The sequence below is a fragment of the Mustelus asterias genome, chromosome 18, assembly GCF_964213995.1.
Source record: "Mustelus asterias chromosome 18, sMusAst1.hap1.1, whole genome shotgun sequence".
NCBI lineage: Eukaryota > Metazoa > Chordata > Chondrichthyes > Carcharhiniformes > Triakidae > Mustelus > Mustelus asterias.
The window spans coordinates 4,956,078-4,969,227 of NC_135818.1; the positions used below are offsets into that span (position 1 = coordinate 4,956,078).

The window sequence follows — 13,150 nt, forward strand, 5'->3', positions numbered from 1 at the left end:
CATGCCCACCCTGATTCCGGGGGCAGGCTCGGCTCAGAGGACAGCACTCTCCGTTGGCCTCAGGCAAGATCGTACGAACCTCGGGCAGACGTGTCGGTAGAATTCCGTCTATAATGCAGTTTTTGTGTTAACTGAAAAGTTTATAACTCAAAACTCTCTAAGATATTAAAGAAATATCAAATGTAGTGAATCTTAACAGTTATGGTTTTGTGCTGATCAGTCATGATCTGACTTTGCAGGTTTTTAGTTGATGCCTGTGGCTATTTAGAAAAGCACGTTCACACAGAGGGACTCTTCAGAAAATCAGGATCTGTGATTCGCCTTAAAGCTTTGAAGGTAACAAAGATCAAAGAAAAATACTGCTTTGCGATCAAATGTTAACTTTGCACCTGAATTACACTGAAATGGGAATAGTTCTAATTTTCCCAGTCCTTCATGGGCACAGAAGTGGTTGTTTTCACCTCTGTTATTGTGGAATCTTGATATTCCAAAAACTGGATTGAATTCTCCCAAGCCCTTGCCGGCGTGTTCGATGACAGACAGAATAAGAGAATGTGGTATGTGGTTCAGAAATCGGTTTCATGCTGACTTGAATTTGCAGCAGGATCTCCTGCTGGTGGCTGTCATGGTGGGTCTGAAAACCCTCAGCGGCCGGCGTGAACCTCATTTGCATCCCGTTAATAGGATGCAGATGAAAGCCTGACTCTCGCACACCAGAGAGGCCAAAAACGTGACTTGCACCAACGAAAATCCCGAGCATGATCTTCTCTGGGCTATTACGCCGACTCAAATCACTCCTGGTTTTCAAAATGATCTTGGGGCGGGCGGGGGTTGGTTTGGACCAGAGCCTGTGAAAGTGGGTGGGCACAGTAAGAAGTCTCACAATATCAGGTTAAAGTCCAACAGGCTTATTTGGTAGCACAAGCTTTCGGAGTGTTGCTCCTTCATCAGTTGAGTGAAAAGTTGTGTCACAACTTTGGGTAAAATTATCCCAAAATTGCACCCATGATATCAAATTTTTGTTGGAATGCTGAGGAGCAGCGTTTTACGTTAAAGGCAGAGTATAAATGCAATTTGTAGCAAAGTGTATTTCTGAGTGTAGAAGCTTTAAAATGCACATACAATGTTCCTTTTTATTTCTGTAACATTTCCCTCACTTGTCATACTGATACTCAGCTGTTTGGTAATGAAGGAAATGGTGCTTTTGTGAAATAAAAGCCGTGCACTTTGTTTTCTCACTGAATGTTTTCTTGAGCGTTCGGGCTAAAGGAAATTGGTTGTTAAGAAAAATGTTCCGTAATTATTTTAAAACCCCCCCATGGTAACTAGTGTGCTTGTACTTCAAAATAATTTTGATACAAAAACGGTAGGGAGGGGGTTGGACATGTGATACCATCGAATTGCCTTCCTCCTTTTCCATATTATAATAATATGTGTGTTTTGTTTGTTTTTCGAACCAGGCCAAAGTGGACCAAGGTGAAAAATGTATTACAATGGCGCCCCCTTGTGATGTGGCAGGGCTGGTGAAACAGTTTTTCAGAGAGCTACCTGAACCAATCTTTCCAACAGAATTACACGAAGCTTTCTTCAAGGCACAGCAACTACAAAATGATGAGAGCATTACTGCTACAATTCTTCTATCCTGTTTATTGCCTGAGAAAACCATAGATACACTGCGCTACTTCCTGAATTTCCTTAAAAATGTGTCCCTCAGGTATGATAGAAATACTATGTAGTATATATGAATCAAGATAGCTGCCAATGTATAAAGAATTGAGGTACATTTTAGTGTGAATTAATTTACTGCGAAAATGTTTTTCTCTACATTTTGTCCAGTCTGTTAGCTACCTTTTTTATCTCCTGACTCCATCATATTTTCAAACTGTTAAATTGCCCTTAGTGTTCCAAGATGTGCAGGTTAGATGGATTAACCATGGTAAATTTGTGGGGTTATGGAGATAGGGCAGGGGGAGAGGGTCTGTGTAAGATACTCTTTCAGAGAGTCGGTGCAAAGTAAAGTTAAAAGTTTAGTTATTAGTCACAAGTAGGCTTACATTAACACTGCAATGAAGTTACTGTGAAAATCCCCTTGTCATCACACTCCGGTGCCTGTTTGGGTACACTGAGGGAGAATTTAGCATGGCCAATTCACTTAACTTGCACATTTTTGGACTGTGGGAGGAAACCGGAGGAAACGCATGCAGACACAGGGAGAACGTGCAAACTCTGCACAGACAGTGACCCGAGCCGGGAATCGAACCCGGGCCCCTGGCGCTGTGAGGCAGCAATACTAACCACTGTGCCACTGTGCTGCCCAAACTCGATGGGCCAAATAGCTTCCTTCTGCACTGCACTAGTGGGGGAATACGCCTGTGTAAACCCTTTTAAAGACAGGCCAGAAACACAATGGAAAAGGGAAGATGGGTTAGAGAAATGTGAAGATGGTTCCAAAGATTGTTTAAAGTCTATTTGGTGAACGTTTTGTTCCCTATACAGATCAGAAGATAACAAAATGGATGCCAGTAACCTAGCTGTAGTGATTGCGCCAAATTTGTTCCATTCAGGTGAAGGAAGTGAAAAAATAACTGCATTGACCGAGAAGCAGCTCCAGCTTCAAGCTGCAGCTGTGCACACACTGATTGACAATTTTGAACACATTGGTATGTATTGTTTTGTGTGTTTTTTTTAATGTTTCTTCGCTACCTTTGTTCTTCCTGCGAACATTACCATTCTATATTGGCTGGTTGAAAGGTGTCAAAGTGCTGAAAATAATCAGCGGGTCTGGCAACATCTGTGGATAAAGAAAGCAAGTTTGCTGCTTAGTATTTTCAGCACTTGCTGCTTTTTTCAGAGTTGCAGCATCTGCAGCGTTTTGCTTCTATTTTAGTGTGCTCCGATAGTGACATAGGTGAGGTCAAAGACTCAGCAGAATGGCTGGTATCATATCAGTCCATGACACAAAGTTGCTATTTATTGTTATGCCTAAGACAATTCTGTTCAACTGTGAAAGATGCTAATTTTGCGCCTCACATTTTCTGACCCTGGGATCACATTTATTAAAATTCATCTTAAGGGTGAGGAAAATGGATGCAGTGTGTTTATTGCCAGCCACTGTGGGATTTATTGAGTGTGACCTGATCGTATAGACTCGTCAGGTCAAATTTTTACACTTCTATTCATCAACCAAAAAAAACGCTAATGCTTTAGCTTACTGGTGACTTTAAAGCACAATCTCACCATCGCTTGTTGTCTTGCCTTTTGTTGTAACTTTTGGGGTACAGTTGCTGTGTGATCTAACGAGCATCGAATTTTGTATAATCCATTTGTGCACGTGGCTTTTGTTTTTCAACTTGGTGTTACTTGTTAACCATATTTCATCAACTTTTGGATTTCTATGCCTTTGCTGGTGAGCTAGCATGTGACTTATTGGCGCAAAGTTGTACTGTAGTTTTGTGAGGAAAAAAGTACTCCACACTGGAAATTCTTTTCAATTAAAGTAATTACCAGTGCAATGTCAATGATCTTTTACATGCAGATCATATTCTATTATAAATTTAAAATGCCGCCCCCAGTCCCAAGCAGATTTTGAAATTCTCTGTTAGACTTCTTCCAGTTCCACAATTTTAAAAGGTCAGGTACTTCTTAGCACGCAAGAAAGAAATTTTGGAGCTGTGCCAGCCTTTCAGATGGTCTGGCCGAGTTACTGGCAGAATTTAAGCATCTTTCCTCAATAATGCTCATTGTTTTTACAAAGATTAATAATGCAGAGTGCAGCTTGTTAAAAGAATAGCTTGCAACTACCTACCAAGAACCTTACGAATCCTGTTGTCAGCTATTTTCTGAACGTTTCATGGCTTCTAGATTGGGAAATCCCATTTATTAGTGTCACAACTTTATTTATTAGTGTCACAACTAGGCTTATATTAACACTGCAATGAAGTTACTTTGCAAATCCCCTTGTCACCACACTTGAGCATCTGTTCGGGTACTGAGTTGAGGAGGAACTTCTTCACTCAGAGTTGTGAATCTGTGGAATTCCCTGCCCAGTGAAGCAGTTGAGGCTGCCTCATTGAATGTTTTTAAGACAAAGATTGATAGATTTTTGAACAGTAAAGGAATTAAGGGTTATGGTGATTGGGTAGGTCAGTGGAGCTGAGTTCACAAAAAGATCAGCCATGATCTTATTGAATGGCGGAGTAGGCTCGAGGAGCCAAATGGCCTACTCCTGCTCCTCGTTCTTATGTTCTTGTGTACAATGAGGGAGAATTTAGTATGGTCAATGCACCTAACCAGCACGTCTTTCGGACTGTGGGAGAAAGCCAGAGCACCCGGAGGAGAGACACAGGGAGAACGTGCAAACTCCGCACAAACATAACCCAAGCCGGGAATCGAACCCACGTCCCTGGTGCTGTGAGGCAGCAGTGCTAACCACTGTGTATATCTCTCCCTTTCAAAGTTGATCCTTCAGCATTAGTTTAACCTACTTAGAAGCTTTATGTTTCTGACTGCATTTTAAAATTCCTGTTTAGTACTGCAAGATTTCTTAAATATGTTATACTTCCGTTTAAAAAAGTAGAAAATAATGTTGAATGTAAGACCAATTTTTTTGTTGAAATTTATTTCTCTACTTGACGATTATGGCATTGAACTGCATTTTGAATTGCAATATTTTGGCTTTATTGTACTTATTGCTCTGTATAAGGATGTGTTTCTAAATCTGTCAATTTACTCGTATTCATTATATTCTATCTACATATCTGGTCTACTTAATTTAAAATGTATTGTTCTTGAGTTAATAAATAAGGCAGTTAAATATATTTGCAAATTTTAAGTCTCTAAGTTGGTGGAACTAATGGGCAGAAATTTTGAACCATGTTGGGGCGCGCCGGAGGAAATGGGGGGCAGAAAATTGACTTAGGGGAGCTGCATACCAGTTTGCCAGCATGTTCCTCCTTCCAGCTCATTTTGACACGTAGCTCATTAAGCCCGGTGTTCTGAAGTTGACTGGAATTTTCCAGTTGACCAGTGAGTACCTGGCAGCAGTCAAAGCCTGGCTGATGGATGGAGACATCTCCTGGCAATAACCATGTAATTGGTTGCTTCCTCAAAAATCCCCTTGTGGGTCCTGACACTGCCGTGTACGGGTCCCTGATCCTCATTGCTTTACAACAGTGGCGTCAGCACCCACAGGCAAAAGTTCAACCCTGGGAGCCTTGATTTGGAATACTGAGTAACGTTTTTCAGGATAGACAGGACTTTTAACCCTCAGTCCATTCTTTGGTTGAAACTACTTCAGTGGTGGGAGGGCTGCTGTTACTAAGGGGAAAGCAACTTGTCAAAGGTAAGACTAGGGTCTATGACTTCAAAAATTTCAGATATATGAGTTGGCTGTTTGGAATCTAGGATCTATGCCTCAAACTTGGGAAGGTAAATTAGTGTTGTTTTTAGCATGAAATTGACCATTGAAGTTTGGGGGAGAGAGGATGTAAATTTATGGATTACAAGAAATTTTTTTGTGTCAGAAATTTGGAGCAAGTACTTAATCTACTTATGAGTCCGACTAGTGGGTGTCAAAACACGACATCGTATGAGATTTTGATGATTGAAAGTTGAATATTGCATCTGAATTCCATTTTACTTTTGATAAATAACTTTTCTATGCTGTAATTAATCTGTAATCTTTTCGTGCATTTTATGTTTGAAGTGAAGTTGTGGTTATGGGCTCCTGTTTAGAACATAGAACATAGAACATTACAGCGCAGAACAGGCCCTTCGGCCCACGATGTTGCACCGACCAGTTAAAAAAAAAAACTGTGACCCTCCAACCTAAACCAATTTCTTTTCGTCCATGAACCTATCTACGGATCTCTTAAACGCCCCCAAACTAGGCGCATTTACAACTGATGCTGGCAGGGCATTCCAATCCCTCACCACCCTCTGGGTAAAGAACCTACCCCTGACATCGGTTCTATAACTACCCCCCCTCAATTTAAAGCCATGCCCCCTCGTGCTGGATTTCTCCATCAGAGGAAAAAGGCTATCACTATCCACCCTATCTAAACCTCTAATCATCTTATATGTTTCAATAAGATCCCCTCTTAGCCGCCGCCTTTCCAGCGAAAACAATCCCAAATCCCTCAGCCTCTCCTCATAGGATCTCCCCTCCATACCAGGCAACATCCTGGTAAACCTCCTCTGCACCCTCTCCAAAGCCTCCACATCCTTCCTGTAATGTGGGGACCAGAACTGCACACAGTACTCCAAGTGCGGCCGCACCAGAGTTGTGTACAGTTGCAACATAACGCTACGACTCCTAAATTCAATCCCCCTACCAATAAACGCCAAGACACCATATGCCTTCTTAACAACCTTATCTACTTGATTCCCAACTTTCAGGGATCTATGCACACATACACCTAGATCCCTCTGCTCCTCCACACTATTCAAAGTCCTCCCGTTAGCCCTATACTCAACACATCTGTTATTCCTACCAAAGTGAATTACCTCACACTTCTCCGCATTAAACTCCATCCGCCACCTCTCGGCCCAACTTTGCAACCTGTCTAAGTCTTCCTGCAAACTACGACACCCTTCCTCACTGTCTACCACACCACCGACTTTGGTGTCATCAGCAAATTTGCTAATCCACCCAACTATACCCTCATCCAGATCATTAATAAATATTACAAACAGCAGTGGCCCCAAAACAGATCCCTGAGGTACACCACTTGTAACCGCACTCCATGATGAATATTTACTATCAACCACCACCCTCTGTTTCCTATCCGCTAGCCAATTCCTGATCCAATTTCCTAGATCACCCCCAATCCCATACATCTGCATTTTCTGCAGAAGCCTACCATGGTGAACCTTATCAAACGCCTTACTAAAATCCATATATACCACGTCCACTGCCTTGCCCCCATCCACCTCCTTGGTCACTTTCTCAAAAAACTCAATAAGGTTAGTAAGGCACGACCTACCTGCCACAAAACCATGCTGACTATCACCTATCAATTCATTACTCAGTTTATAGAATCATAGAATAGTTACAGCACAGAAGACCATTTAGCCTGTCAACAGTTTTGCCAGTTGAAGGGCACAGAGCTTCGGTAAGTCAGTTCTCTGTGCAAATTATAACCACATGAATGATTGAACAGGGTTTAACTCAAATTGGGGGAAGAAACTAAATTCAGCATCACACATTTTTAATGGAAACCTTTTAAGTTATCTTTGACAGTACAATCAATCTCAGCTCGAGCCTTGCAACTTCAGGTCTAATCGTAAGCTATTTGAGAAGAATTTTCCAAAGAATTCCAAGGTTATTTCTTTAATAGTTCAGACCATGGCAAATTGGCCTAAAACTGGCACGGTGATACTAGCTTCATTTTATGATCTGTGGCAAATTTCCCATTTATAAATGAATTTACCTAGATTTAAAAAAAATTCCGACAGAGAAAAAATTTATTTTTCTAGAAGATTTGTGGATCATTTAAAAGTCTTCTCATAAACAACAGGGGCGATTCTCCCAAAAAGATGCTAAGTGTTGAATTTGCGTAATTTTGTAATTGCGTAATTTCCGAGATCGGCGCATGCGCAGTGGCCCCGCACTGCCAGCCTCCCGATTGCTGCCCCTCAGCCCGCTTCGATTTCCCCCAGCCCCTTTGGCATTACCTGATGCCTGGTGGACAGTGCCAGGGGCCCAGATTGACACTGCCAGGCTGACAATGCCCAGCGGGCATCTCCCTTAACCCCTGACCTCCTGGGGGGCCTTGATGGCCACCCTTCACTCCAGCGGGGTTGGGCTAGCTACCCGCAAGTGGGCAGCTATTGTAAACACCACTGGAGCGAAACACTCGGGCTGGGAGGGAGAGGCTGGCAGGGGGGAGAGACTTGCGGGTCCGGGGATTTCAGCCCCAGACCCGCTAATAGGATGATAATCGTGATTCGCATAAATTATACAGTGCAGCACCGATTTCTGGTGCGGTGCTGATGACGCCAGAAATCCGACTAAACGGTCTCCACTGATGTCTCCCGGCCCGCTGCGCTGCTTTTGGGAGACTCGCCCCCAATATCTCGTATTTTCTGTTCAAGCATCTTGCCTATAACTGACATCGGGCTCACTGGCCTATTATTCCTGCGTCTGACTTGTCACCCATTTTGAAAATCATGAGCATTCTTCCAATCTAACTGCAGCCCCAGATATTGATGAGCTGCCACGGATTCGGGAAAGGAGCTCAGAAAGCACAGGTTATATCTTGGATAGACGTCACCTGGACCTGCAGCGCAATCCATTTTACATAGCTGAAAATTGAGTGCTATACAGAGGAGTGAAAACTGTTGCAAATGAATCATTTAGCATTGCTGCCATACCTTGAGAGTCCATTTGAATCTCTGAGGTATCTTTTCAGTGGCCCACTGCAGTCTCTATAAGGGTCCTCTACCTCCCTATGTAACTGTAAACAAAAGTTTGTAATTACGATCGTCATTGTCAACTTCCTTATCCATTAATCTGTTAGCTGCCTTGATAAATGGTTTTGTTTCCCTTTGTGCAAAAGAATATTCTCTCCCTTCAATCTGTAAAATTATTTTTTGTCTTTTTTCAACCCTAATCTCAGATGACTTTCTTCAAAGGCAACCTATATTTTCAAAGGCAACCTATTTTTCTTCCTCATTAATTTCCCTGTCTAATCGAATTGCCCAGTTAACATTTTCCAAACCCTAAAACATTTTTGTAAAATTAGTCTCCTTAAAACCAAGAGCAAACATTAAATTGCTAGTCACAAAATAGAAAATACTGGAAAATCTCAGCAGGTCTGACAGTATCTGTGGAGAGAGAACAGTGCTAACGCTTTGAATCTGAATGACTTTTCATCAGAGCTTTAATTGTCAGTGTCCATTTCTTAGCTAACCATTGTTTCCCCACATGGACATCTGTTGCAGACCAGTAGTGCTGCTAAAAACTAGATCAGTAATTTGATTATACCCTAGTTTCATCACAAACATGCTCTTTTGGAAAATAAGAATTAATGATATTAGTAGCGAGGTTAAATAAGGCCTCAAAATACACTCTCAGGTGGATGTAAAAGATCCCATGAACATCACTAAATCAACTGCTCGTTATTTAATTGCTGTTTGTGGGAACTTGCTCTTATGAAGCTCATAACTTATTGAAATATTTGAAAGTGCTTCACAGAATGAAGTTATTTTGAAATACGAGGACCTTTTACATGCCAACGCATAACAATTCTGTCAGCAATAACTCAATGTAGCTTTAAATGTGGCAGTCTAATTGGGACAGCTTCGTGTATTCATTTTATGTTGAAATTTAACTCTGAGGTGGGCACGCAATGCCACCATCTATAATGCATTTTTGTACTAGCTAATAATTTAGGTTTCAGTAAATTATTAATAATCATTCCATTGATTTAAGGTCATGTCCCAGAATTTGTCTCGGATAAGATTCCAGCCATGATTGGTGTTTGTGTGGAATCTGGCACACCTTCGTTAGAAAATTCAGAAGATGGCGATGGCTCAACAATGGGGGAGTGCAAGAGACGAAGGCGGCGTAGTGTTGGAGGTTAGAATTCTGTTTTTGAAGTCATTTACTTAAACAGTATTTTTATAATTGGACTCTGCAGCTTACGTTGCCAATGATATAACAAATGAGCACGTTATTTTATTTTTTATATGTCATGTATATATTTATGCTCTGTATTTATGAAGGCTGCACAAAAATGGACAGAGTGGCATGGAGTTTAAATATTCATAGAATAGAAACCCTACAGTACAGAAAGAGGCCATTCGGCCCATCGAGTCTGCACCCACCACAATCCCACCCAGGCTCTACCCCCATATATTTTACCCACTACTCCCTCTAACCTACACATCTCAGGGGCAATTTAAGCATGGCCAATCAACCTAACCCGCACATCTTTGGAATGTGGGAGGAAACCGGAGCACCCGGAGGAAACCCACGCAGACACGAGGAGAATGTGCAAACTCCACACAGACAGTGACCCAAGCCGGGAATCGAACCCAGGTCCCTGGAGCTGTGAAGCAGCAGTGCTAACCACTGTGCTACCGTGCCGCCAAATATTGTTGAAAGATTGATATGGCTATTAACATTATTTTGTCTCTTGCATTTCAGATATAGTTAGTGGAGCACTAAGTAAACTTAAAGCAAATCGAACACCTTCTGCTACTCCTCAACCTGACACATCTGGTATGTAGAACAAGAAATGTACACTGTTCACATTATTTATACAAAAAAGGAGCAAATGTTTGGAAATATCGTAACAGCATTTTTGTTTGCAGGCAAACTTGTAAATTAATAACCTGTTCTAACCAAGCCTAGGATCATAAATCTCCCACAAGTTTCCCCCATGTCCTCTACACTCCATTCCATACACCAAATGGGTGCACTAAAATCAAGAATCGATATTTGGTGATCTTAATTATTGAAATTGGTTGCTAGATTTTGTTCTAACGTTGTTAGAATAGCCTGCTCTTAAAGTAAAGGTGAGCATGAAAAATCCCATTGCACTTTTTGGAAGACAAGTAGGAAAATGCATGAATGTTTATTTAATTTTTCAGTTCAAACAAAGAATACATATATTGTCATGTAAACGACAGAAAAACTTGTGTATAGATTTAGGCGTAAATATTAGTACAGACATTGTGAGAATAACCCTGATTTTTTTCAAATAATGTTGTGGAATCTTTTACATCTATCTGAGAGGGCATACCAAATACACTATTAGGGAGATTGTTCCCATAGAACAAAATGTTATTTGGTACTTATATTAGTGCCTTCATTTCCAGCAGTGTCCTATGGATATCTTACAATCATGAGCAAACATCCTCATTGCCTGGAAGTTTGAGAATGGCTGACTGCCTAAATGTAATCATAAAAAATATTGTTTTTTTAACATGGACTGCTATCAAAGGAATTTGAAGACAAATCTTGGATCATGTTTACAACAGTGAATTTAAGGTAGTTGGGTGTGCAGCCAACAGAAGCAGAAAGCTATATTCCAAGAGTTGTTTTGATGTCAAGAATTGACATTTTGAGGTGAATAGTGTAGTACTGTGAATGTATTGTTTATACTGATTATTGCCGTTCTATCACTTCAATGTTCAAAAACCTGTCTTGTGGTTTATAGTGTAAGCCATTGTCTGATGATATTTATACTCATCTGTACTAAAGTTAAACACATCATGTAGTAGCAATATTGTATCCAGTGAGGCAAAGTACAGCGATGATACTTCTGTATTTGACACCGGTCTCTTCAAATTTGCATGAACATTGCAGCTAAAGGCACATTCTGGTTTCAAGGGAATACAAGCTGAGATTATCGGCAAGATCTGTGTCTGAAAGAATATATCTATAATAAAACTCAAAAGTATTAAAGATGGTGTACCTGCAATATTAAATGTGAAGGAAGGGCTGGGTGGATAATATTTCATTCAGTATACTTGTCCCTCCTCTTCCCAATTTTTAACTGCGAGTAGGATGGAAACCAATTAGATTTGGCAGTGTCCTCACAGCTGGGGAAACTTGTGAAATAGATGATGCGTGGCCTCCTCGGACAGCTGCATTGCACAGTGAAGGCTGGGCAAAGTCAAAGTTGTAGGCTCCTGTATTACCTGGTGGGGGTGAAACCACGATCATGCACTTGGGGTGTGCTGATGCCTGCGAGGATAGAGTAAAGGATCAGGGCAGCCAATGAGGTTAAACCGAGGCTTTACCTGATGCAGTTTTTTTAAGCCACCTCGGCCTTTTGGCTAAGGTGAGGCGTTAGATCAGGCCCAGGAGGGGGCGCAATGCCTCATCCTGTCAGCTTGGATCTAGTTTGATTGAGCCCAACATGCGATGCAATGTCCTGTCTTGCCAGCTTAAATCTTTTTTGTCCCTCATGTGGGGACCATGATTGGACAGAATTTGTTATATGATTGTTATATTAAATGGAGCTTTCTTGGATGCCTTCCCATCAAAATGTCCTGGAATTGAGGGACACCTAACTTCTTATGTTTCCATTTAAGACAAGTTTGACCAGATATTTTAATGAATACTTTTCATTTTAAAGTGGGTATGTACTTTGGATAATATATTCCCTACATGATTTTCCATAACTTTTAAATGTATGGAATATCACATCATCCCACTTTTCCTTTGTGCAGCTTATGATTTAAGAAAAGAGATGGAATACAACGGCAAAGCTTTAGAGATATTTTAAGCACTTCAAGTTTGTGATTATCAAATAAGCAGCCATTACCTTTTTCTTAGGAACATCTTCAGGAACTCCGATAATCATGACTCCAACATGGAAGCGGAAAATAATAGCAGATTCTTCACAAAGCCTTGGGTTTTCAAACAAAAAACGGTACGTTTTTCTGTTGCCTATACTTGCTGACCTTGGCTGAGGAGGTTTTTGTCTAGGGATGGAATTTTCTTTTTTTCCCAAAATGTTGGCTCAGGCAAGGAAAGCAGTGTGCAGCCCCCCCAGCGACACTACCGGCTTTTCCTGCATCATATTTTTCAGCACTTTGGGGTGACAAATTGCTGGAGGCGGCTCTCACCCCATTGGCAACGTCGGCTTTCCAGGGATCAGGGTGCCCTTTTTAAAGGGCAACAATCCAACATTGCTAAAAATAAGAACCCCCCCCCACCCCTCTGCCATGCACACGGGGACCCCCTTCAAGCACACAGTGGCACCAGCCCCCACACACACAGGGAATCTCCCCACGCACAAAGGGGAACCCTCTCGGACATCCCCAGAGAAAGCCTCTCACCCCAGCTCTCTCGACACTGCCCCTGGCAGTACCCCAGCACTGCTCCCTAATCCTTCTTCTCTTCCCCCTCCCCCCCCCCCCCCCGCCCCCACCTCCCCCAGGAGCTGTTCTTACCTCTGTGGCCCAGGTAGATTCCCTTCGCCTGGTTCATGTTCTCCAGATCTGCTGTAATGTATTACCGATGTGATGCCACCTTCTAATGATATTGAAATATATTTAAATGAGTTCCTGACCTTCCTGGACGTGAACCACATTAAGAGGGGGGGGGGGGGGGTGCAGTGACAATCATGTTGCAAGATCTCGCTGGTGAAATTCTCATTTTGGACCACTCGTGACATTTTGCAACCCTGTCCCG

General features: G+C 41.8%; 1 protein-coding gene across 2 annotated transcripts in view; it reads left to right on the forward strand.

Moving 5' to 3' along the window:
- arhgap11a (Rho GTPase activating protein 11A) overlaps window positions 1-13,150 on the forward strand; it is a 43,065-nt gene that overhangs the window by 10,164 nt on the left and 19,751 nt on the right. For both annotated transcript variants that reach the window (XM_078233294.1, XM_078233295.1), the window contains exons 3-8: window positions 240-336; window positions 1,461-1,714; window positions 2,497-2,660; window positions 9,434-9,580; window positions 10,151-10,225; window positions 12,290-12,386. In XM_078233294.1, the coding sequence (XP_078089420.1) occupies window positions 240-336; window positions 1,461-1,714; window positions 2,497-2,660; window positions 9,434-9,580; window positions 10,151-10,225; window positions 12,290-12,386 (834 nt within the window). The remainder of the gene's footprint in view (window positions 1-239; window positions 337-1,460; window positions 1,715-2,496; window positions 2,661-9,433; window positions 9,581-10,150; window positions 10,226-12,289; window positions 12,387-13,150) is intronic.